Genomic DNA, 25,843 nt, shown 5'->3' on the forward strand with positions numbered 1-25,843 from the left:
GTAAATGGGGATAAAATACCAGTTCTCCCTCCCTCTTGGACTGTGAGCCCCACATGAGACAGGAACTGTGTCCAATCTAATTATCTTATATCTATCCCAGCTCTTAGCACAATTCTAGGTACATACTAAAGCCTTAATAAATACCATCAGTCTCAGTGTTCCATGTAGTAGAGAGCCTTGAATCCAATGGTCAAGAGTTTCTGTTTGTTGTGGAGAGAAATAGGTAACCAGTGGAGGTTTCGGGGGGGGGACACACCCTCCCCCTTCATATCCAAAGGACCAGCATTCTCCCCATCTTCAAAGCCTGCAAGAATCAGAATGGCCTAGTGGAAAGATGACAGGCCTGGGAGTCAGAGGACCTGGGTTCTAATCCTGACTCCACTTGTCTGGTGTTCGACTTTGAGCAAGTCACTTAACTTCTCAGTGACTCATTTACCCACTCTGTAAAATAGGGATAAAGACAGTGAGCCCTGTGGGGGACAGGCACTATGTCCAACCTGATTATCTTGTATCTACTGCAGCACTTAGCATTTAACAAATACCATTAAAAAACACTACTAAAGTCACGTATCCTCCAAAAAGCCTTCCCTGACTAATTGCCCATCTCCCCAGACTATTCACCCCCACCTTCTGTGTCCCCTACAAATTTAAGTCCAAACTTCACTCACCCCACCCCACACAGCGCTTATGTACATTTCCCTATTCAATCATATTTATTGGGCACTTACTGCATGCAGAGCACTGTACTAAGCACTTGGGTAGTACAAGTCAGCAACATATAGAGATGGTCCCTACCCAACAACGGGCTCACGGTCTCGAAGGGGGAGACAGACAACAAAAGAAAACATGTAGACAGGTGTCACAATCGTCAGAACAAATAGAATTATAGCTATATGCACATCATTAACAAAATAGAGTAGTAAATATGTACAAGTAAAATAAATAGAGTAATAAATCTGTACAAATATATACAAGTGCTGTGGGGATGGGAAGGAGGTAGGGTGTGGGGGATGGGGAGGAGCAGAGGAAAAGGGGAGCTCAGTCTGGGAAGGCCTCCTGGAGGAGGTAAGCTCTCAGCAGGGCTTTGAAGGAAATTTCCTTATACTCTGTTACTTCCCTTACCTGTAATTTCTTTTTAATGTCTGTCTCCTCAGGTAGATTGTAAGCTCCTTGTGGGCTGGGATTGCATCTCCCTACTCTATTGGATTGTAATCTCCCAAGTGCTTAGTACAGTGCTCTTGTCACAGTAAGCACTCAATGAATACCATTGATTTGTTGATGTTTTCTGCATAAAGTTTTAGAAAGGTGATCTTTTCAGCAGAGTAGGGTAGGCTGAAGAGGGAGAGGTTGAGAGACCAAGAAAGAAGCTTATGTGGTAGTCCATCTGAGAGGTGATGATGACTTTGATTGGTAACAGTGGCAAGGAAAGGGATAGCTTATTGAATAATTTATTAGTTCTGCTGTTTGCACAGCCAATAGTACTTAGAATGTATTCTCCTTAAGGACAAGGATTATGTCTTCTTCTTTTACTGTATGCTCCCAAGCACCATGTGTGCAGGGGGGTGTATAGGGGTGTGTGTGTATGTGTATATAATATATACATATGTAGTCACTGATGGTATGGGCCTATCAGTGCCTGAAAAGACCGTTGTGTGATTGATACTCTCTTCCATGTTGTTTGCACATAAAGCTAGCTCCTTGCTGCATTAATGGATTTGTTCCATTGAGAGCTGGTCTTTATTTTTAAACCTGCCTCTCGGAATCCCAAACTTTGGGAAGCCTTTTCTTGAGGAGAGCAACCTCTCTCCCATTTGCTGTCCACCAGGCTAGTTTCAATAAATCAATCAATCAGTTGTATTTTAGTGTTATGTGCTTAGCACTTACTATGTGCCAGGCACTGTACTAAGTGCTTGGATAGATACAAGATATTCAGGTTGGACAAAGTCCCTGTCCCATATAGGGTTCACAATCTTAATCCCTATTTTACTGATAAGGTAACTGTCGCACAGAGAAGTGAAGTAACTTGTCCAAGGTCAAATAGCAGACAAATGGCAGAGCTGGGGCTAGAACTCAGGTCCTCTATCCCCATCCAGACCCTTGATCTTTCTACTAGGAAATGCTGCTTCTCTATTTATTGAGTGCTTACTGTGTTGAGAGCACTCTACTAAGCACTTGGGAGAGTACAATAGAGTTGGGAAACACAATCCCTGCCTTTAAGGAGCTTAAAGTAGTATATTTCTGCTTAACAAGCGCCAGAGCCCTCATCTGTTGATAGTATCAAATACTTTTAACAGTATTGTCTTCTTGTTCTGTGTACTTTTCCTGAATCTGTCATATTGCAAGGATCATATGTTTTGCCCTTCATATTGGTATGGCGCCACATGGCTATTTAGGTAACGCACAATCGACTGTGTTCATTAGCCTGTCCAGAATGATTCTGTCTAGAATTCTGGTCAGGAATGGAATGATTCCCCTGCATTTTTCAAAGTCAGCTCTCTTCCCCCATCATATTGAAGGTGGTGATTACAGTGATATCTTTAAAAAGTCTTGTGGCATTTGCTCAGATTTCTATATGTTGAGGAAAAGCTTGTGTTAACATTTGAGGATTAAGTGTCACCCCCTCCACCACCCACTTTCTTGTAGACTTCTAGAGGAATGCTCTGTACACAGTAAGCACTCAATAAATACTAATAATGAAATGTCTGAATAATACCAGAAGAGTGTGTCAAAAGCTATCAAGATGGGGTAGAGTAGGTGGGAGAAAGTGGCGAGGAGGCCTAATTCCCCTGGTGCTTTTCCCTGAAATCTTTCCAAGAGGGAGGTGTAACTTTGTCATCAGTCACCCAAGAATCCCACGCTTTTGGCTGGTTATTTCCCTTGGGGCTATTCCTGTACATCATTATTTCCCAGTCAGCCTTCTTGGAACCTAACCCTTCCAGCAGGGAGCCCGAGGGAATTCTTCCCCAGTTCAGTCTCCATCCCTTCCATTCAGGAACACCTCTCATCTCCTCCCGGGGGCCTATAGTGTTCCTAGGCAAAGCTGCATTGTACTGATTGCCCCTTTGGCAGCGGGCATTTGGGGATACAGTTCCCAGTGATTATCATTTAAATGAATCCCTGCATTTCTGCCCTGGGCTCCTTCTACAGAGCTAGACATTTCATGGTGTTCCCACCAATAGCTTGATGAGAGGAAAGTGAGAACAATTATTTAAATTGTTGCTAATTAAGCTGGATCTCCATTTTCTCCCCTCAACTTTGTTTTAGCATCTCAGATGTTAACTAAATATTTTTGTCTTTGGAATCTAGCAAAGTCAGTAAATTCCTAAATAAAGGCAGCAATTTCACTCATGCAATAAAAGCAGGGGAGAAGCTATGTGAAATGTAGACTTTCACTAATCCTCATCAGTAAAATAGGGATTAAGATTGTAAACCCTATGTGGGACAGGGACTTTGTCCAACCTGAATATCTTATATCTATCCTAGCACTTAGTAGAGTGCCTGGTGTGTAGTAATAATAATAATAATAATGATGGCATTTATTAAGCACTTACTATGTACAAAGTACTGTTCTAAGAGCTGGGGAGGGTAAAAGGTGATCAGGTTGTCCCAAGGAGGGGTTCACAGTCTTAATCCCCATTTTACAGATGAGGTAATTGAGGCCCAGAGAAGTTAAATGACTTGCCCAAAGTCACACAGCTGACAGTTGGCAGAGCTGGGATTTGAACCCATGACCTCTGACTCCAAAGCCCGGGCTCTTACCACTGAGCCACGCTGATTCTCTAGTAAGCACTTAACATATAATACTAAGATAAATACAATTGATTGATTGATTAAAACTAGCCTGGTGGTCAGCAAATGGGAGAGAGGCAGACAGGCAGAATTCCCCTCACCCAAACCTTAACTCCCAGCCTGAGCGGTCACAACAGGTATCCCTGGACCAAGTTCAGTCTTGGCTCAGATGAGGTACTGCTGCTTTTGCTTTACACCCCCCTACCCCCACGATACCCTGTCTTCTCACTTAAATATGCTAAGAGGTCAATGGATTTGCTGCTAATTGGCATGATCAAATGGCATTTGTCCAGTAATTCTTAGAGCCAGAATAACATCAATAGCAGCAAACTGTGAGTTTTAACTTTGAACTAATGACTAGTTTCAGGGAAAGAGCTAGGAATTCAAGTCCCACCCGCTCCGTGGTCCAGGGCCACAAACCAGCTTAATTGAACAGCAATTACTCTGCATCACCATAAATATTTTAGCTTCTTTAGCACAACAAGGAGGAAATAATTGTCCTAGGCAGAATTAATCAGAGCAAACCTCATTTACTCTCCCCAGGACAACCTGACACATGTACTAAGAGGCACATTCATTAGGACCCAATCTTCCTAATGACCTGTCCTACACAACTGCTGGTAGGGACACTCAAGCTTTTAGGGTGACACCCCCACAGTATGTCCTCTGGCCTGTGTCCCTGAACAGAAATGAAGATCTTGAGGCAGCTTTGTATTTGCACCAGGGGATAGGGGGTTGGGAGCTCTCTTTGTTGACCTAATTTCCATATGTGACCTGGGAGTGACTCTGTCTATACCTACATCCACCCAGAGAATGTGTTGCGGGAATCTCCCTAGTCCTGGGTGGAAATCATAGTAGACCACAAGATGAATAAAAGCAAGCACTGAAGTGTTGTCAATCAAAAATCCCAATCCTGAGGTATATTAATAAGATAGAACTGGAAAGTAATCCTTAATACAATGTATGCAACCACAGATGATTGCCCAGGTGCCCACTTTATGGGGGTGAGGGGAGGGGCAATTGTCCCCACAACTTTCTGCCCTGGACTTCCAGACTTGCAGAGCCCAGGTTTCTGACAAGACCTGAGAGTTTTCAGTCAATGAGAAGCAGTGTGGCCAGATAAATAGAGCACATGCCTGGGAGTCAGAAGGACCTGGGTTCTAATCCTGACTCTGCCACTTGTCTGCTGGGTGACCTTGAGCAAGTCACTTAACTTCTCTGTGCCTCAGTTACCTCATCTGTAAAATGGAGATTAAGACTATGAGCCCCATGTGGGGCATGGACTGTGTCCAACCTGATTATTTTGTTTCTGACCCAGTACTTTGAACAGTGCCTGGCACATAGTGAGCGCTTAACAAATACCATAAAAAAGTGAGAAAAAAAGTAGCTTTCTGGCCTATTTAGTCTTTTGCCTCCATGCTCAAAACGTAGAAATGGCACTCCTGAATGCATTTATATATATAGCTGTCCTTCATAGAAGGATGACAATATTGACAGCAGATGTAACTGAATAAAAACTATTACAGTATTTGTTTAGTGCTTGCTATGGTATATACAAGCTAATCAGATGGGACAAAGTTCCTGTCCCACATGGAGTTCACAGTCTAAGTAGAAGGGAAAGCAGGTATTTAATCCCTATTTTATTGATGAGAAAACTGAGGCACAGAGAAGTTAAGTGACTTGCCCAAGGTCATACAACATGCAATTGGTAGAGCTGGGATTAGAACCAGGTCCTCTGACTCCCAGTCCCATTCTTTTTTCACTAGGCCAGGCTACTTCTCAATCAAAAAGACTCATATAGGTGTATCTACAGATTCTCCCTTAATATTCACAGATAACACCACTAATGGTGAAATTCACCTATGAGTGAGTGTGTGGCTGAAAAGGTCTGTGCAGGACCTGTAGTCCTGACTGCAGTGTGCACACACAGTGTGTACAAAAGAGCTGCTGGTCACGTAAAGATTGTCCTTGGTTCTTTTGTCCTTCGCAGTACTGTTGCATTTGCTATTTTCAGGGCCTGGTATTGTTTTCAATTCTAATAGTCTCATTAGCTTTCCAAACCATTACTCAAAAAGATCTACTCCATTTCTAATCACAGTGGGCAAATCCTTATTAGAGGATTGCTACCAATTTTGGATAATCTAAAGGGCCAGAGAAGAGCAATGCAAATGATGAAAGGGTTAGAAAATGGTTCCAATGAGGAAAGATGAAAGGAAATGGGGTTGTTTAGTCTGAAGAAGATTTAAGCACGGTCTATAAATCTATGAATAGCCTGCATGATAAGGATGTCAATCAGTCCTTTAAAAGCCAGTAAAGAGGAAATGGTGTTAAACTGACCATGAGAACTTGGTGAGATTAAATTCTGGGATGGGAGAAAGGGGGAGATTGTGAAATTAGCCCTCCTTAGAGGTCTTGGAAAAGAGGAGAACCCACTATCTGTCTGGCATGGTGTGACCATTTACTTGGAGGCAGGCTATTCTATCAGATTATCTGAGAGAGCTCCTGCTTGAAGATAACGTTAAAATCCAACAGGTGTGTGGGTCTCTAACTTCAGTGAGGCCACTCATCATCCCCCCTCAGTCCCATGGGCTAGATCCCCCAGAAAAGAAAACCATGACTGCCCCTACTGAGCATTAGCATGTCCTCTTCTGCCTCCCTACAGCCACTATATTCAGGGCTCTAGGTGTCCCTTCCCATCAATTAATCGTACTTATTGAACACTTACTGTGTGGAGAACACTGTACCAAGTGTTTGGGAGAGTACACTAAAACAGAGTTGGCAGACACGATCTCTGCCCCTAAAGCGCTTACAGTCTAGAGGAGAGCTCGCCATGCATAAAGCTTTAGGTATACCCTCCTAACTCCTCTCCCCTCTCTTCCCCCATGGCCGGCATAGGTTTATGTGATGCGCTCTATATATATGATGTGATTTGGGCAGGGTGGAGAGGTCTTGAGGTTCCCAACAACCAGCTCACTTCATGACAGCATCAGTCTCCTGGATGAATCCAAGAAATCTCTTCCTGGAGCAATGGTGAAACAGGCATCTTTTCCACCCTCGCACACCCATTCCTCTCTCTTTCCCAGAGGAAGTTAGTGCCAGTATCCTGATTCTGAGCGAAGCCCATGCTGCCTGCCTCGTGGCTGGAAGCTTTTTAGGCTTTGCTTTGTGCTGATAAAGATGTTGAAAATATATGGGAATTGCTTCCAGGTTTTATTGCTCCTAAAGAGCAACTAGGAAGGATAATCAATAATTGTAATTTGGCAGAAATTGTGTTCTAAAGCTGAAACACTTTTCCAAAATGACCATCTGGCCCATAACAAATCAGGTCTTCTTGTCTGTTAAAATCCAGCCTCATCCCAAATTCTATTAAATCTCCCCTTTATTGGCTGTTTGGGTGTATGAATCAGAGAAGGATATTACCAGACTCTTCCTTCCCCGCCTCTCTGTCTCTTTGACTTGCTCTCTTACATCTTTGCTTTGGTTCTCTCTGTCTCTCTTATTCTATTTCCCCCACCCCCAACCATATTTCTTATTGAGCTACACAATTATTATTAATTTCTATTAAAAGTGACAGATGGGTTAAGATGTTTCTGTCTCTCCTGTGAGCCTAGATGTCTGGTAGTTTGAAATACCTCTTTCCTGCTTTCAACAGCCTGCCCCTTACTGAAACATGAACTGAATCCCAATCAAAACTGTGACTGGTAATGAACACAAGAGGTTTGTAAGCCATGGACATTTTAAAACCCATTTAAAGTCCTTGTCCCTTGCGTCTGGAGTCTAAACGTTGGCTGTGAGGTTGAGTGCAAGGCAGGAAACTAAACTGAAATGAGGATTTGAGGCCCTTACCTTTGGAGGAAAGAACGAGGGTGGAGGAGTAAATTAGTGAGAGCTGTTCATCACACCTTTCCCACCAGTTCCTGCTTAATAATAATAATAATGGCATGTATTAAGCGCTTACTATGTGCAAAGCACTGTTCTAAGTACTGGGGAGGTTACAAGGTGATCAGGTTGTCCCACGGAGGGCTCACAGGCTTAATCCCCATTTTACAGATGAGGTAACTGAGGCACAGAGAAGTGAAGTGACTTGCCCAAAGTCACACAGCTGACAATTGGTGGAGCCGGGATTTGAACCCATGACCTCTGACTCCAAAGTCCATGCTCTTTCCCCTGAGCTGGCCTCTGTCTTCTCAGAGAAGCTAGATAGACAGTTTCTAGAAGCAAGGCAAGTGGACTCCAGACCTGTTAAGCAGCAGGATCATGAAGCTGAGGGCTCTATTTTGCTACTAAAAAACCCCAGCTTCCTGCTGGGGGGTGGAGGTGAGGCTACATTGCTTGATCTCTCCTTCCTCCTCTTTAGCAGCAACAGCTGAAAGAGCTTTTCCTGAGGCCTAGGTTAACCATTTTTTGGATCCCCAGATCACTCTCTGCACAACCTTCCATTTTGCTTCTTACATGGGGCCACAGCCAGGTGTGCACTCACTCCTTCCCTCTCCCTCTCTCTTCCTTCCCTGTCCTTCCCTCTTCCTCTCCCTCCCTCTCTCTCCCTTCCCTCTCCTTCCCTCATCCTTCCCTCTCCCTTCCCTGTCACTCCCCACTCTCCTTCTCTCCCTCTCCCTTCCCTCCCTCTCCCTCCCTCTCCCTCTCCCTTCCGTCCCTCTCCCTCCCTCCTCCTCCTCACTCTCCCTCCCTCCTCCTCTCACTCTCACCTTTTGTCTATATTCCCCAAAGAGCAATTTCCTGGGAGGCAATTGAAATTCTTGGAGTCTCATTGCAGCCAGGGCATTTTCACATATCCAGTAGCTTGCTAGAAGTCATATTGAATAGTTCCTAAGCTACTGGATGTGATTCTTGTCTTATGCTGTCATCTCTGACCCATAGTGACTCCACTGAATGTGATTATCAGTCCTGAAACATTTTAGACATGTCCTAGAACCATCCAGAACAGCATTAGACAGGGGAAGGACCCTGATCTACAGATGGGAGGTGACAAAACAACAGCCTTGAGAGGCAAACCTAAGGATCATTGACCCCTCAGCTGGACTCTACCTACAGAGGGGACTACTTTGACCATGTAGAGATGGAGGAGGCAAACTGCCCCAGGTCCCTTTTCTTTGACCTTCCTCACCAGGGACTTGACTGCCGGGAGGTATTTGGGTCCTAGGATCCCTGAACCAGCCTGGCCACCCCTTCAGTGCCTGGCCAAGTTTTGGAAGATCGCTGGCATGGTAGTGATCCAGCATAGGAATAATTTTATTCTGCATTGTTCTTTCTGTGTTGGGCCAGGGTAGGCGTGGCCATAAGCCTGTGATGTGTGTGTATTGGGGAGATCTGTCCATAGCTCATTTCTGCCTCAGGATCATCCCCAGACAACTGGGCTGCCTCAACTTATTTGATTCTCCTCCCAGTCTGTCCCCTGCCCAATTCTGCAGCAGGTGCATGTGTCTGGCCCCGACATTTATCCCTGGAGAGAGTGGGAAGTGCTGCATTCTTTCTCTAGCCACCTGCTTCCTCTTCACTGTGGGTCCTTGTGTCAGCTCACCAGCTTGTAATAATAAAAAAATTGTGGGATTTAAACACTTCACTGAACGAAGTGCTAGAGTGCATATGATATAAGCAGATTGGACACAGTCCCTGTCTCACTTGGGGTTCACAGTATGAGGGAGGAAAAAAATAGGTATTTTCCTCCCATTTTACAGAAGAAGTAACTGAGACACAGGAAAGTGAAGTGACTTGCCCAAGCTCACACAGCAAGCAAGAGGTGGAGTAGGGATTGGAACCCAGGTCCTCTAACTCCTAGGCCTGTGCTCTATCCACTATCCCATGCTGCTTCTCATCTTTGGTGTACTTTCGGCTGAAAAGCAGGCAAGGGTGCTTGGACTAGAAGAGCTGTCCAATCCTTTCTCCAGACCTAGGCTCTTGCTCTTAGGGCTGGCCATCAGCTGCCATGAGGCCGAACGCCTGTCCCCCCCAAAGTGGAGGCCATGCTATTAGTTATCCACTAGGGTCAGAATAATCTGTGAGGCCACCAGAGCCCTGGGAGTTCATTTTTCTTGGCATGGCGTCCACCTGCCAGCCTTTGAGGGACCACACAGCACTTGACCTGACCGTTACCTACTACCTCTGAAAGAATTTCTGCCTCCACTCAGAGGCAGAAATTTTTTTATGACATTTGTTAAGCATTTACTATGTACCAGTCACTGCTCTAAGCACTGGGGTAGATATAAGCTAATCAGGTTGAACACAATCCATGTCCCTCATAGGGCTTACAGTCTTAATACCCATTTTACAGATGAGGTAACTGAGGCACAGAGAAGTCAAGTGAATTGCCCAAGGTCCCCCAGCAGACAAGTGAAGAAGCAAGGATTAGAACCCAGGTCCTTCCATTCCCAGGCCCTTGCTCTACCCACTAGGCCATGCTTGTTTCTCAATCCACCCCAGTTTGTGTACCACATGGAGTCAGACAAGGGAGAATGGGTAGTTCTGCATGAGCCTTCACCACTATCTTGAACCTAAAACCTAATAATAATAATAATTGTGTTTGTCAAGCACTTATTTTGTGCTAAGCGCTAAGGTAGATGCAGAATAATCAGATCCAGGACAGTCCCTGTTCCACTCAGGGCTCATAGTCTATGGGAGAGGGAGAACAGGTTTTTAATCCCCATTTTACAGATGAGGGAACTGAGGCACATTTAATGACTTGCCCAAGGCCACTCAGCAGACAAATGGTGGAGCTGGATTAGAACCCAGGTCAGTGGAGAGTTTGTCCAGGGGACCTGTGCCCTTCTAGCTCTGCTTCAGCCCAAGCACAACTCAAGAGAGGGAGGTCGTGGGCTCCTGCCTTTCCTCACCTTTACCAGCTACCTATCTCTCTGTGGAAACTCCATCATGACCCAATCTGCTCTTTACCTGAGCCTGGCTGGGGTTTCAGACTGATTTGCAGAGGAGACATTTAAGGTTTAAAGAGCCTGAGAATTGCCAGGAAGGCACACTGCATCCAGCATGCTTGACAGAGTTTTGCCATTTTTTCTCTCTCATGCCTGAGACTGCTTAGCAGATGCCAGTGACATAATGAGCCCTCCCCTATCACCTCCTCCCCCCCCTTCTGCCCCCCATGACATGATGAACAGGACCTCTTGGGATCCCAAGGCCCTGGCCCAGCCCCGGGGTTTTTTACAGAGATAAAGTGAGAGGATGGAGCTAGAGCCCCTCAGGGGCATGCTGGGTGTCTGTGTTGAGTGCTTAGCTTTCTCACTGTTGCCAGTTACCAAGATAATGATCTCAGACACGTGAGTCCCAGTCAACCGAGGATGGTCTGCTTGTTGCATCAGAAATGAGACATCTGGGGAAAACCACTTGCTCCTCTAACAGTTTTTGCCCAACACTGGAGCCAGACCCCATTTCCCTGATTCACACATAGGTATTCCGAACTCCTCATGCAGCTTCGGTTTCTAGGGAAAACCAGCAACAGAACAGCGTTACTACAACCAGAAACTACACATAACATTTAGGGTAATTGTTCTACTTCATCCTAGTAGAGTCCAGCCCTCTAGCACCTGAACAGCCAAACAGAACAGGGCCTGGGCCAAACTGGAAGCAGTCCACTTTCAGGGGGTGCAGATGCAATCCCAGCAGCCCAGAGGACAAAGATGCATGTTAGGAGGAGGTGGTCAGGTCATCATGCTGCTTGTACCTAATTGTTTTCAAGTCCAGTTTCCATTCTCTCTTAAGTTCTTTGCTCCAGCTGGGTAAACCTGCTACCCATATACCACCCATGACCCTCCCAGTTCCATGCATTGCAAAAGCCATCTCCTCTCTTCTTCACCAAACCATGCCCTTTCCTCCTTCAAAATGCTGCTAAAAAAAACTCCATGCCTCCATAAAGCCTTTCTTGGTTGATTCCACCTGGCTCCTTCCATCCTAGTTAGCACTCACGATCAGACATCAATTGAGTGATTAGAGACTACAGGGAGAACATCATTAGAGTTAGAGAAAACAAAAGTCTGATCCAATTAATAATTAATAATGCTGCATTTAAGGTTAAAGGAGCCATATTTTCCAGAGCTCACAGAAGGATAGGGGTGGGGGCCTATAGGGTGTAGAACTTCTTATTTAGAGAGAGCTACAGCAATGCCCTTTGATCTGTCAAGTCCTTGTAGCACATAGTTTTTTCTGAGTTATATAGTCACTAAGCACTTACGGGTCTATTGGACCTTTAAATCCATAAGAAAGTAAACTCCTCAATGCCAGGGGATGTATCCTTTATTGTATAACTCCTGCACACCCTGCACAGTGTTCTGCACACAGTTGGTGCTGCTAATGATGACCAGGTTTTACCTGAATCTCTAAATTGCTATGTTTATTTGTGACTATCATGTAGGTTATGTTTCTTTCATACCTATTTGTATACTGTCTGTGATTTATAATTGTGAATTTGCCCAATCTTCCCCAATTAGGCTGAGAGCTCCTTGAGGGCAGGACTCTTTGTCCTCTTTCCCTTCCCCTTTAATTCCCCCTCCACAGTACCTAGATCCAGATTCTGCACTCAGTAGCAGTTCAATACAGGCTGATGACTGACCTGAGGGGTTATCTGATCCATCCCCCTGCTCCCAAGCAGGACCATCCCTAAATCATTCTGAAAAGATTAGCCACTCTTGTATTTAATGATCTCCAGAGAATACTACCTTAGTGTTGTATTTCAGCATATATCTCCCTTCAAATCCAGAAATGAGTTTAGCTGGGCCAGTTCTCCCCCCAACCTTCCCCACCCCTAACCCATCTTGCCCAGCCTCCTACTGATTATTCCTCTTGTTCCCTCTTCAGGTGTATGAGAGGGGAACCAATGTGGACCAGTTTGTGACCCGCTTCCTGCTGAAAGAGACGGCCAACCAGATCCAGTCACTGTTGAGCTCTGTGGAGAGTGCAGTTGATGCCATTGATGAACAAACCAATCAGATCAGGTCAGTGCAGTGATGGATCTCCACTTGGAGGAGAGGGGTAGTTGCTGCCCCTCTCTTCCAAGGTGAACAGCTAGATATGTATCTGTAGGAGTTTGTGACTGTGTGCGTGTATGTGTGTGTGTGTGTGTGTGTGAGCCGCCATTAGGACAAAATTATGTGGGTGTTTGTGGAGGGGTGCTGTTTGGGCAGACTACAGCAGGATACCCAAACAGCTGCACTGTGGTGAGCTGAAATGGGGTAATTGCAGAAAAGGAAGACTGAAGAAATGCTTTCAAGACACAATAAAGTGAAAGCTTAAGTGTTGTGGCATAGCAGTGGACAGTTGGGGAAAGAGTTGTAGAAGACCAGTCAGCCTGGTGTGCAGTAATTAAAAATGGCTGACTGTCTTAGAGCAAAGTTTTGGGATGACTGCGACACTAAGAGGAAGAAAAGGGCAGTAGGTCAAAAGTGTACCAGTGCCGCAAAGGGCAATCTTTCAATCGATCGTGTTTATTGGGCACTTACTGTGTGCAGAGCACTGTACTAAGAGCTTGGGAGAGTACAATATAAAAGAGTCTCCTTGCCCACTATGTGGTCATGCATTGGTATTATCGGCTGCATCTGCCCTTAGAGAGGTCAATGACAGTAACATCATCTTTGAACCCAAAGGCCAGCTAAATAGATATTTGGGAGAAAGGGAAGGGCAAGGTGAAGTGTGTGGTCAGGGTCACAAAGAGTGCTCCTTGCCCCAAGGTCTCCAGAGCTCTGCTCAGTTGAATGCAGAGGATGCTTGGGGACAGTCCTGTGAGAAGGGGCTGAGACTTTGTTATTTGGAGAAAAGGAGTGGGACTTTGTTTTAAGGTGAAGGGGACAGGGCCTCTCTTTAAAATTTCCCTGGTACCTGAAGGGCCTGATGCCTTATCAGCTAAGGCATGAGGCCTGGGTCGACAGGCTGGGTGGGAAGAACCAGCCACCTCCCCTACCTTTGCTATCTCTCTTGAGAATCTCAGACTGTCACCTAGCCTGTTTGAGCCTCTTAAACCACGATCCCTGTGTGGAACAAGGACAAGAACTGGATCCAATCAGATTTTCTTGTATTTATCCCAATGCTCAACACATTGCGGGGAAGGGTTAGCACTGAACAAATATCATAATTTTTATTCGGGCCTCCATTTCCCCTAACTAGATGCCAATCGTTTTTCCCTCCTCATCTCCATCCCTGCCCACAAAGGGGTGACCCTAGGGGCAGCATTGATGCAGTTTCTTAATGGGGAAAGACGTGATTATAGCACATGCTGTTCCCTTTAATTAATTTCCATCTGAGGTCCCCAGGCTCAGAAAATTAAACCAGGCACGGGCGCCATGGTGACAGTATCTGTAACATCCCCATCTCCAGAGGGAGGTAGGGTCGGGAGGAGGGGGAGGAGAGCCTATGGATGGGACCACAGAGGCAGGCGGGGAACCCCCTGTCTAGATTGGGAGCTGGACTCCCTGAGGACAAGGGGGTTGGGCCAATGTTGTGTGTGGTGTGGGCAGCTTGATGACTGTCAATCAATCAATTATATTTATTAAATTATTATTATTATTATTATGGTACAAACGGGTTGGACACAGTCCCTGTTCCATCTGGAGCTCACAGTCTTAATCCTCATTTTACAGATGAAGGAACTGAGACACAGAGAAGTTAAGTGACTTGCCCAAGGTCACACAGCAGACAAGTGGCAGAGCCGGGATTAGAATCCATGACCTTCTGACTCCTAGGCCCGTGCTCTATCTACTGTGCCATGATGCTTCTTAAATGCTTCTTTGCTTCTTAAGTGCTTACTAATAATAATAATAATGGTATTTGTTAAGCGCTTACTATGTGCCAAGCACTGTTCAAAGTGCTGGGGTAAATACAAGGTAATAGGATTGTCCCACATTCATTCAGTCATTCAATTGTATTTATTGAGTGCTTACTGTGTGCAGAGCACTGTACTACGCGTTTGGGAAGTACAAGTCGGCAACATATTGAGATGGTCCCTACCTAACAACGGGCTCACATGGGGCTCACAGTCTTAATCCCCATTTGACAGATGAGGTAACTGAGGCACAGAGAAGTTAAGTGACTTGCCCGAAGTCACACAGCTGATAAGTGGTGGAGCTGGGATTAGAACCCACAGCTTCTGACTCCCAAGCCCGTGCTCTTTCCACTAAGCCATGCTGCTTCTCTGCTTACTGTGTACAGAGCACTGTTCAAAGCACTTGGGAGAGAGTACAGTATGACAGAGTTGGTAGGCATGTTCCCTGACCACAAGGAGTATACAGTCTAGAGGGACAGACAGAAGGTCTGAAGCCTAAGACTGAGACTTTAAGGCTGAGGAGTCTCCATTCCCCACCCAGAAAAAGAGAAGAGGGAAGGATACAGGGTCCAAGTGTCCTGGTCTCAATGATGAGCACGGCCCAAGGATGATGCACCCCTATTGCCATATGAGCAGTTGGGGGAGTAAAAGCTTCAAGAAATAGCTAGCTATTCCTCTAAATGAAAAGTAGCTGAGGATGAAGTGGTTACTGGATCCGTTGGGGAAAGGGAATGGCGGAGGAGGGAGAGGAATCTAGGGCAAGTTTTAAGCCATATAGTCTTGGAGCAGGAAACAAAAGAGAGAACAGGTTATTCAGGTCCCAGATTTCAGTCCCTGGCACTGTTTCTAGGCTGATAGAGGTCTTTCAAAGATCATTTTATTCAACCCCTTGCCTGTAAAAAAAAAATAGAGTTTGCCTGGGGATCTCCCTTTCATTCATTCATTCAATCGTGTTTATTGAGCGCTTACTGTGTGCAGAGCACTGTACTAAGCGCTTGGGAAGTGCAAGTTGGCAACATATAGAGACGGTGCCTACCCAACAATGGGCTCACAGTCTAGAAGGGGGAGACAGACAACAAAACCAAACATACTAACAAAATAAAATAAATAGAATAGTAAATATGTACAAGTAAAATAGAGTAATAAATCTGTAAAAACATATATACAGGTGATGATGATGATGGCATTTATTAAGCGCTTACTATGTGCAAAGCACTGTTCTAAGGTGCTGTGGGGAGGGGAAGGAGGTAGGGCGGGGGGAGGGGGAGAGGAAGGAAGGGGCTCAGTCTGGGAAGGCCTCCTGGAGGAGGTGAGCTCTCAGTAGAGCTTTGAAGGGAGGAAGAGAAGTAGCTTGGCAGATGTGCGGAGGGAGGGCATTCCAGGCCGGGGGAGGATGTGGGCCAGGGGTCGACAGCGGGACAGGCAAAAGTGAGGCACAGTGAGGAGGTTAGCGGCAGAGGAGCGGAGGGTGCAGGCTGGGCTGTAGAAGGAAAGAAGGGAGGTGAGGTAGGAAGTAGAAGGGAGGTGAGGTAGGAGCCTTGAAGCCAAGAGTGAGGAGGGACACTGTCCTCTGCCACTACTCCAGGATCTACCAGTCCTTCATCAGAAGAAGAGAAGCAGAGTAGCTCAGCGGAAAGAGCACGGGCTTTGGAGTCAGAGGTCATGGGTTCGAATTCCAGCTCTGCCAATTGTCAGCTGTGTGACTTTGGGCATGTCACTTAACTTCTCTGTGCCTCAGTTACCTCATCTGTAAAATGGGGATTAAGACTGTGAGCCCCACATGGGACAACCTGATCACATTGTAACCTCCCCAGTGCTTAGAACAGTGTTTTGCACATACTAAGTGCTTAATAAATGCCATTATTATTATTATTATTATTAAGAAGTACTTTAAATCCCATCCCAATAATAATAATACTTTGCATTTACTCCCATTACTGTTGATGGCACTACCATCCTTCCCGTCTCACAAGCCCGCAACCTTGGTGTCATCCTCGACTCCACTCTCTCGTTCACCCCTCACATCCAATCCGTCACCAAAACCTGCCAGTCTCACCTCCGCAACATTGCCGAGGTCCACCCTTTCCTCTCCATCCAAACCGCTACCCTGCTCATTCAATTACTCATCCTATCCCGACTGGATTACCGCATCAGCCTCCTCTCCGATCTCCCATCCTCCTGTCTCTCCCCACTTCAATCCATACTTCACGCCGCTGCCTGGATCATCTTTGTGCAGAAACGCTCTGGGCATGTTACTCTCCTCCTCAAAAATCTCCAGTGGCTACCAATCCACCTACGCATTAGACAAAAACTCCTCACCCTCAGCTTCAAGGCTCTCCATCACCTTGCCCCCTCCTACCTCACCTCCCTTCTCTCCTTCTACAGCCCAGCCCGCACCCTCCGCTCCTCTGCCACTAATCTCCTCACTGTGCCTCGTTCTCGCCTGTCCTGCCATCAACCCCCAGCCCACGTCCTCCCCCTGGCCTGGAATGCCCTCCCTCCGCACATCTGCCAAACTAGCTCTCTTCCTCCCTTCAAAGCCCTACTGAGAGCTCACCTCCTCCAGGAGGCCTTCCCAGACTGAGTCCCCTCCTTCCTCTTCCCCTCCTCCCCCTCCCCATCCCCCCACCTTACCTCCTTCCCCTCCCAACAGCACCTGTATATATGTATATATGTTTGTACATATTTATTACTCTATTTATTTCATTTGTACATATTTATTCTATTTATTTTATCTTCTTAATATATTTTGTTTTGTTCTCTGTCTCCCCCTTCTCGACTGTGAGCCTACTGTTGGGTAGGGACCATCTCTATATGTTGCCAACTTGTACTTCCCAAGCGCTTAGTACAGTGCTCTGCACACAGTAAGCGCTTAATAAATATGATTGAATGAATGAATGAATTTATATAATGCTTCTTTTTTCCCAATTGCTTTCATGTCATTTTTTCTTTCATTTTAGCCTCGCAGTGTTCTTGTGAAGTAGAGAGAGATAGGTGGTATTATCCCCATTTTACAGGTGAAGAAACTGAGGCCCAGAGAGGCAGGTTTAGCCTTAGCCCCTCTTTTCCTGTCCTCATGGAGGCTGGAAAAATTTAAGCTCCCTGCCTGAGCTGAATCCCAGATATGTTTGGGGCTTAAACTGGGTGTCCTTGGGTTCTGCCTCCTTGAGGACAATCTGCACCCGGACAGTATGGGATGTGTTTCTGGGTCACTCCTTGAGCTGCTCAGGGATGTGATGTTTATCCTCCAAGAAAAATAGGATCTATGTGGATAAAGCAATTCCCCAGACACCCGGGTCCTTCAGAGATTCTGGTGGAAAGGGGGCTGAGCCCTCCCTCTATTCAAGACCACAAGCGTGGCTTTATGAATTTGTTGGGGGGGGCACCTCTGCTGCCAAAACTGGGGAGGGGTAGGAGCTCCCAGTACATAAAGAACTCCCTCCTACTTAGATTGTGAGCTCTATATGTGGGATGGGGACTATGTCTGGCCTGATGAACTTTTATGTGCTCCAGTGCTTAGAATGATGCCTCATACATAGTAAGCACTTAACAAAACACCATAAAAAAAGCACCAGAGCCAACTCCTAGTGGTGTTTCCTCCTGTCTTGATGTCAGTAAGGTTGGTTTCTCTTCCGTTTGGGATCCATCAAGGAAGATGATTTTCTTAGGAGATATTCCTAAAGGGGCCTTGGGGTGGGGCTCTGATCACAAGGTCCCTGTCTCCATTAAGAGCAGAACAAGTGATATTCACATGAACAGGTCCTCGTCTGGATGACTCGCAGGAACTTGGAGCAGTAAAAACTTGGAGCCCCTACTGCTCTGGGGAGACAGCATGGCCTAATGGAAAGAGCATGAGCCCAGGAGTCTGGTGATCCAGTTTCTAGTCCCAACTTTGCCACTGGCCTGCTGTGTGACATTGGGCAAGTCATTTAACCTCTCTGGGTCTCCATTTCATCTGTAAAATGAGGAGAAGATGGTTTATGAGCCCCATGTGGAAAAGGAACGGTATGTGTTCTGAAAACTTTATCTACCACACAATTTAGTACAAAGAAAGCACTTAGGGACTGCCTGGATTATTATCCAATCCAAAGCTGGGGTTCCCAAAAAGGATAGAGCCCCTTTTCCTCCCGGGATTCCTCATTCCAGGAAGTTGTAGCTGCAGAGGTCTTTTCTTTTCTGGGGAGGGGAGAAAATTGGCAGTTGGGTTTGGCTTTTTTTCACAATGTGGTGATTCTCTAAGTCCCAGTTAAGAGGGGAAAAGATATGTACACTTTGGTAAAGCATAGTGGGTGAGGCTGCTGGCCAGAGAACTGCCTATGTCCTCCAAGCATCAAGAGGTCTAATCAACTCACAGAGTTCTTATAGGGTGCCACAACTCTCCTCTCAACTAACTAGAAGCAGCATGGCCTAGTGGAGAGTCTGGACCTGGGAATCAGAGGACCTGGGTTCTAATTCCAGCTCTGCCAATTGCCTGCTGTGTGACCTTGGGTAAGTCACTTACCTTCTCAGGGCCTCAGTTGCCTTATCTATAAAATGGGGATTGAATCCCCTCTAGACTGTAAGCTCACTCTGGGTGAGGAATGTGTCTACTAACTCCATTGTACTCTCCCAAGCACAGAGTAAGTGCTAAGTAAATACCATTGATGATGATACCTGTTCTCCCTCCTACATGGACTGTGAGCCCCATGTGGGACAGGGACTGTGTTCCACCTGATTGACTTGTATCTACCCCAGTGCTCAGAACAGTGTTTGACACATAAGTGCTTAACAAATACAATTTAAAAAAAAAACACTTCTCAGCCGACACAGACTGAGCCCTACCTGTTTGCCCTGTGGGGGAAGTGCATCAAGGTATGGGTCTGCTGGGTAGGGATTGGAGCTCATGGATGTCCAGAAAGACACCAGTGGGAACTTCCTTAGAACCTCACATATGTATATATGCTTGTACATATTTATTACTCTATTTATTTATTTATTTATTTTACTTGTACATATCTATTCTATTTATTTTATTTTGTTAGTATGTTTGGTTTTGTTCTCTGTCTCCCCCTTCTAGACTGTGAGCCCACTGTTGGGTAAGGACTGTCTCTATATGTTGCCAGCTTGTACTTCCCAAGCGCTTAGTACAGTGCTCTGCACACAGTAAGCGCTCAATAAATACAATTGATTGACTTACCCTGTCAACAGTCTGCCAAACCTGAACACTTAAACTCCTACCTGAAAAGCATGGCAGAGTATTTTGCAAAACATCCTTCATCCCAAGTTTAAATCCTCAGGTGTGGGTAAGTAATCTACTCCCTTAGTCAGAGTAATAGCAAGCAAAGCCTGTGTGGCTGGTTAGAGTGCTTTAGCATATTCCAGGTTTGTATAATAATAAAAATGATAATGATGATGATGGAATTTGTTAAGCGCTTACTATGTGCCGAGCACTGTTCTAAGCACCGGGGTAGATACAAGGTGATCAGGTGGGGCTCACAGTCTTAATCCTCATTTTACAGATGAGGTAACTGAGACACAGAGAAGTTAAGTGACTTGCCCAAAATCACACAGCTGACAAGTGGCAGAGCCGGGATTAGAACCCATGACCTCTGACTCCCAAGCTCAGGCTTTTTCCACGCTTCTCCATGCTGTTTGTAGGATTCCTGACCATGCACATTCCAGGGGATTTGTCTATGAAGGAATGTTGTCCCCAGCCCTGGAAGGGACATTTGTACATTTCAATCACAGTGATATTTATTGAGTTCTTACTGCAGAGCACTATACTAAACACTTGGGAGAGTACAATACAAAAAAGTTGGTAGACATGTTCTCTGCTTCAAAGAAACCATTCTCTGTTTCTGTATCCACCCCAGGCCTTGGAAACTGGGCCACTTCGGTCCTTTTCAGGCAAAGTCCTGCCCCGGCCATTTGCTTTTCTGGAGTCTGCTATGTCAGAAGCAGGGGTCGCAAGTCGATGTGTCAATTCTGATGTTTCTAGGTGGCTATCAGCAACCACTGTGCCATGGAGGATGGGTCAGCCCCATGGGAAGAGGGAGGAGGACAGCTTTCTAAAATGTTTGGAATCCCCCACCCTTACAGAGGGAGGGCATTTCCAAAGTAGCTAGAGGCTGGAGCATTGTTTCAAGGTAAGCAAGACTTCAGGAGGGTCGACTCTAGGGGCAGCTGTTGGACTGTGATTCTTCTCATTCCATTGCCCTTTCCACCCCTCAAAAGATGAGGAGAGCCCCTCTGCCAGTTTCTATGAATTTCTTATTTTTGACTTACAGACAGCACCACAGCAAGCCTGACCACAGTGGCATGGAAACCTGGTATGAGAAGCCTGTACCCAGTTACACTTCCAACAACAGAGTTGCAACTAAGGAGCCCAGGAAGAGCTTCCAGCCAGGTGAGCAGAACAGGGTTGGGGGTTTGTAATATCTCTTTCCCCCCTGTCCCTTTTTGGGACCTTGGGGGATCCCTCCGGGAAGCCATGCTGTCTGCAGAAATGATCCCATAGGACCTGGAAAGCTGCTGGGTCCTGCCACCACATGAGAAAATGAGCTTTCAAGTCTAGCTTAGCCATCCACCATGCCTGATGTCCTGATGTACTTGGCCTGGAGCCAGGAGCACAAACAATGGAGATGCAATTGGAGGGAGAAGCAGGGTCAGGGATGGACTGCGGCCAGGGATGCCTATTAAAGACTCTTCAGACCCCCCTGAAAGGGTCAGATTCCCCCAAGATCCTTCTTGGGGCTGGAGTCCTGCTGACCCAGTATCCTCCCTGAGACATCAAGACTTCCAATCAGTCCCTTCCCAGAACATGATAGCAAGTAAACAAATATGCTCATCATGATGGTAAAACTGCCCAGGTGTTAAACAAAAGCACAGCCCACAACTGTACCATGGTCGTTTTGGCAGGTAAGATAGGGTGATGGTCCCAGTATGAATGAGTCACTGATTCATTCATTCATTCAGTTGTATTTATTGAGCACTTACTGTGTGCAGAACACTGTACTAAGCACTTGGGAAGTACAAGTTGGCAACATATAGAGACGGTCCCTACCCAACAGTGGGCTCACAGTCTAGATGGGGGAGACAGAGAACAAAACAAAACATATTAACAAAATAAAATAAATAGAATAAATATGTACAAATAAAATAAATAGAGTAATAAATACATACAAACATATATACATATATACAGGTGCTGTGGGGAGGGGAAGGAGGTAAGGCAGGGGGGATGGAAAGGGGGAGGAGGGGGAGAGGAAGGAGGGGGCTCAGTCTGGGAAGGCCTCCTGGAGGAGGTGAGCTCTCAGTAGGGCCTTGAAGGGAGGAAGAGAGCTAGCTTGGCGGATGTGCGGAGGGAGGGCATTCCAGGCCAGGGGGATGACGTGGGCTGGGGGTCGATGGCGGGACAGGCGAGAACGAGGCACATTGAGGAGGTTAGCGGCAGAGGAGCGGAGGGTGTGGGCTGGGCTGTAGAAGGAGAGAAGGGAGGTGAGGTAGGAGGGGGCGAGGTGATAGAGAGCCTTGAAGCCGAGGGTGAGGAGTTTCTGCCTGATGCGTAGGTTGATTGGTAGCCACTGGAGATTTTTGAGAAGGGGAGTAACATGCCCAGATGTGTTTGACTTTCCCGAAGCCCAAGGGGGTTTATGTCTATGGCCGGTTTCAGCATTCATTCATTCATTCAATCATATTTATTGAGTGCTTACTGTGTGCAGAGCACTGTACTAAGTGCTTGGGAAGTACAAGTTGGCAACATATAGAGATGGTCCCTACCCAACAGAGGGCTCACAGTCTAGAAATGGAAGACAGAAAAACAAAATAAAACATATTAACAAGATAAAATAAATAGAATAGTAAATCAGTTAAGCACCCAGTAGGAACAGTGCAGCCTAGTGGATAGAGCACAAGCCTGAGAGTCGGAGGACTTGGATTCTAATCCCGGCTCTGCCACTTGCCTGCTTTAGGACTTTGGACAAGTCACTTAACTTCTCTGTGCCTCAGCTACCTCAACAGTAAAATGGGGATTAAATCCTCTTCCCTCTGACTTAGACTGTAAGCCCCATGGAGGACAGGGACTGTGCCCAACCTGATTATCTTGTGTCTATCCCAGCACTTAGAATAGTGCTTAACACATAGTAAGTGCTTAACAAATGCCACAAAAAAAGAACCCACCACCACTTGACTGCCCCATCTTAGTTTATTTATCATTTGGGTTCGTGAAATCATACCCCTTGCAAGAGTCATCTCAAGTATGAGTACAAAATTGGAAACATTCAATAAAAGCTATGACATGGTGAAAGCTGTCAGCAGCATATTGAAAAACAGACAGAAAACTCTTTAAAAGAAACTCACTGACAGTTCTTGAAAGCAAGGCCCCAACCCCTTTTGTAGATTGATGTTAGGATGCAATCAAGGCTAAAAGGCATTAATGGAGGTAAAGGGGCAAGAGAAGGGGAGAAGGAGGTAGAGAATAGGGTTCCAGGATGCTTCTGCCAGTGATTCAGCAAGCAGGCCTCCCAGAATCCATCACTGGTTTCCACCCCTGCATGGTCCTAGTTCAGGACAGAATCCTAAATCAGTCATTGGGACTTATTGAGAGCTTACTGTGTGGAGAGTACTGTACTAAGCGCTTGGGAGAGTACAGTAAAACTGAGTAGGGAGACATAATAAATATGATTGAATGAATTCCTGGCCCACAAGGAGATTGAATCCAGATAATACCCAGGACTCTCACACAGATTGTTCAGACACAAATTAATGTGGTCAGAATCCACCACATCTCAAGGCACATTCTCCAGGGAGGAATGCAGAGTCCAGGCTTGGTAGTAACTCAACATTTCCTGGGCATTTCCCTTTTCTCCTCCAGAACTCTTCCCCAGTCCCAATCATGGTTCTGGCCAGTGTGTACAACCTGAGTGCTGAGCACTCCCAGAAGGAGTCAAATGGTCTTGAGAGGAGAGTCTTCCTGGAGTTGTCTTGTGTCAGACCACCCCCCACAACCTTCATTTAACAACTCTGACTTCTCCCATTAGGTTCTCCTGAAACCAAGGAAGAGGGGCTGGAAGTACAGATCAACCGGTTAGCCGAGCTTATTGGAAGACTGGAAAATAAGGTAAGAAAGCGTTCCAGGTAGGTAGGTTCATGAAAATGGACCAGGCCTGGTGACTGGCTGCCTGTGTTAGGCCCAGAAGTCAACTCATCCCAGGAGCTCATGTCTCTGTCAAAGCATTTTCTGTCTATTTGGGTCACATTTCCATCCTTCTCATTCTCTCTCCTCCTATATTTCTCCCTTTCCATCCTTCTTGCACTCATGCTGTGCTTAGTCTCCAGCCTCTTTCTTCCCCATCATTTTCCCTCTTCCCCCCCCTCCTTCCTGCAATCACTATATTCCTTTCCCTAACCTAGTATTTCTCATTCTTGAAAACTCTCCTCCTATCTCTGTTTTTTCCCCCTTTCCTTGCTTACTTCTGGAAGAATCATCTCTCCACCCACCCTTTCCAATCCCTCCTACATCCCCATCGTTCCAGTATTTCTCAAACATTCTCTCTTCATCTTATCTCCCTCATACCCATAATGCATAGGAGGGTCCCCAGTGTGTGTTCTTACCACAAGTGCCAGCTAAAGCATCGAGTAATCCTGGTCACTGATAAAATTCACATCTCTGCCTCGCCGCGGTCAGCTCATCGCTGTAATTGTGGGCAACTGTGAACTGTGAGGAGGAACAGTGCTAGATAAAAGCACAGTCCATAATGCTCATGACGCAGCAATAATACCCGAAACACGAGAAGACCAGCAGGGCACTGATGGTCTCAAATAAAATCAAATGACCAGATCTCCTCCCTTTCTCCCTCAGACCCAGAGAAAATCAGAAACAGACTGGACAGAGGGGAATGTGGCTGAGTTGGAGCCACAGGCTGGAATGATCCTACCCAGACAGAGACTGGATTTGTGGTTCTGTCTGGGCAAGCCCAGAGTTAGGAGTAAGGGGCAGAGAAAGGCAATCAATCAATCATATTTATTGAGTGCTTACCATGTGCAGAGCACTGTACTAAACAAGTGGGGGAGTACAATATAACAGAGTTGGTAAACACATTCCCTGCTGACAACAAGCCTACAGTCTAGAGTGGGTGGATCAAATGGCACCTGAAGGGCAAGTCTCCAAACACCACTTGCATGGAGCCAATTGGTATCCTCTGCCGAGAAAGACTGTCTCCCTCGGGCAAGAGGTACAGGGTGAGTAGAGCTGCGCAAGCATTTCTGAAAATAATAATGATGGTAATTGTTAAGCGCTTACTATGTGCCAAGCACTGTTCTAAACACGGAGCACTGTTTCCTCTCCCCTATCAGACTCCCTAACTGATTTTATCTCTGTCTCTGTTTCTTCCTCTCTACTTTCCTCTGGCCTTGCGCCTCTCTGTCTCCAGCTCGTTTCTCCCCTGCTTTAATGTCAGTTTCCTTCTTGGAGAATGTACATAGCATTTCATTCAAATATTCTACTCCATCAGCTAATCTAGACTGTTAGCCAATGAACCCTAGATCCTCCAAGATAATAAGAAGCTCTCTAAAGTCACCACCTCAACTTGGAGTTGTAAAGGCAATAAAAGTGCTCAGAAGAGTTTAGGAAGGATTTTCAACCTTAAATTGACTTTAGGCATCTCACCCCCACAGATGTATCCCTCAAATAGGGTCTTTCTTCTACCAAAAGAGTCTTAAAACTGGGGGGCCTCCACAGATTTATTACCTGTCTGTGAATCTGGGGATGGTGGAGAAGGATACTGGAATAATTTGGACCTGGAGATTGGAGCTGAGGAAATGTGAACAGCTGTCTGGTGGTGGCAGGGGCAGAAACAGAGAAATTCCTTTAAAATGTCCTCTCCTCACTTTTCTTTTCCTAGGACAGGATTTTTCTTTCCAGCTATGGTATTGATGTTGCTCATTAACACTTTTTAAAGCATCTACTGGATGAATCCGCAAAGAGTAAGCCTCACATTGGATTGAAAAAGTTTTTTTACAGAATCCACAGAATCTTAATGGACCTAATGATAGCAATCTCAATAGCTAATAATCCTAGGAGATTTATAGCCAGTAATTTGTCACATTGCAGCACAGGAGGACTAAAAACCATTAAATTGAGGGAGTGTAGACAAGGTTGTTGGGGTTTTGGGTTATTTTTTTCCAGTAAGATCATGTGCTCATGTGTGTCTCTTGTTTGGTCCAAGGGTCTGGTCAATTGACAGGTGCTGCCCAGAGATGCTAATTGTTTGGCAGTGGGGTGAAAGGGGAGAGTACCAG

General features: G+C 45.9%; 1 protein-coding gene across 1 annotated transcript in view; it reads left to right on the forward strand.

Annotated features, from left to right (window-relative positions):
- NECAB2 (N-terminal EF-hand calcium binding protein 2) overlaps nucleotides 1–25,843 on the forward strand; it is a 154,388-nt gene that overhangs the window by 96,364 nt on the left and 32,181 nt on the right. Inside the window, exons 6-8 of the mRNA XM_038740814.1 lie at nucleotides 12,610–12,746; nucleotides 20,833–20,951; nucleotides 23,584–23,663. Of these exons, the coding sequence (XP_038596742.1) occupies nucleotides 12,610–12,746; nucleotides 20,833–20,951; nucleotides 23,584–23,663 (336 nt within the window). The remainder of the gene's footprint in view (nucleotides 1–12,609; nucleotides 12,747–20,832; nucleotides 20,952–23,583; nucleotides 23,664–25,843) is intronic.

This window comes from Tachyglossus aculeatus, chromosome X1, assembly GCF_015852505.1.
Source record: "Tachyglossus aculeatus isolate mTacAcu1 chromosome X1, mTacAcu1.pri, whole genome shotgun sequence".
Taxonomy (NCBI): domain Eukaryota; kingdom Metazoa; phylum Chordata; class Mammalia; order Monotremata; family Tachyglossidae; genus Tachyglossus; species Tachyglossus aculeatus.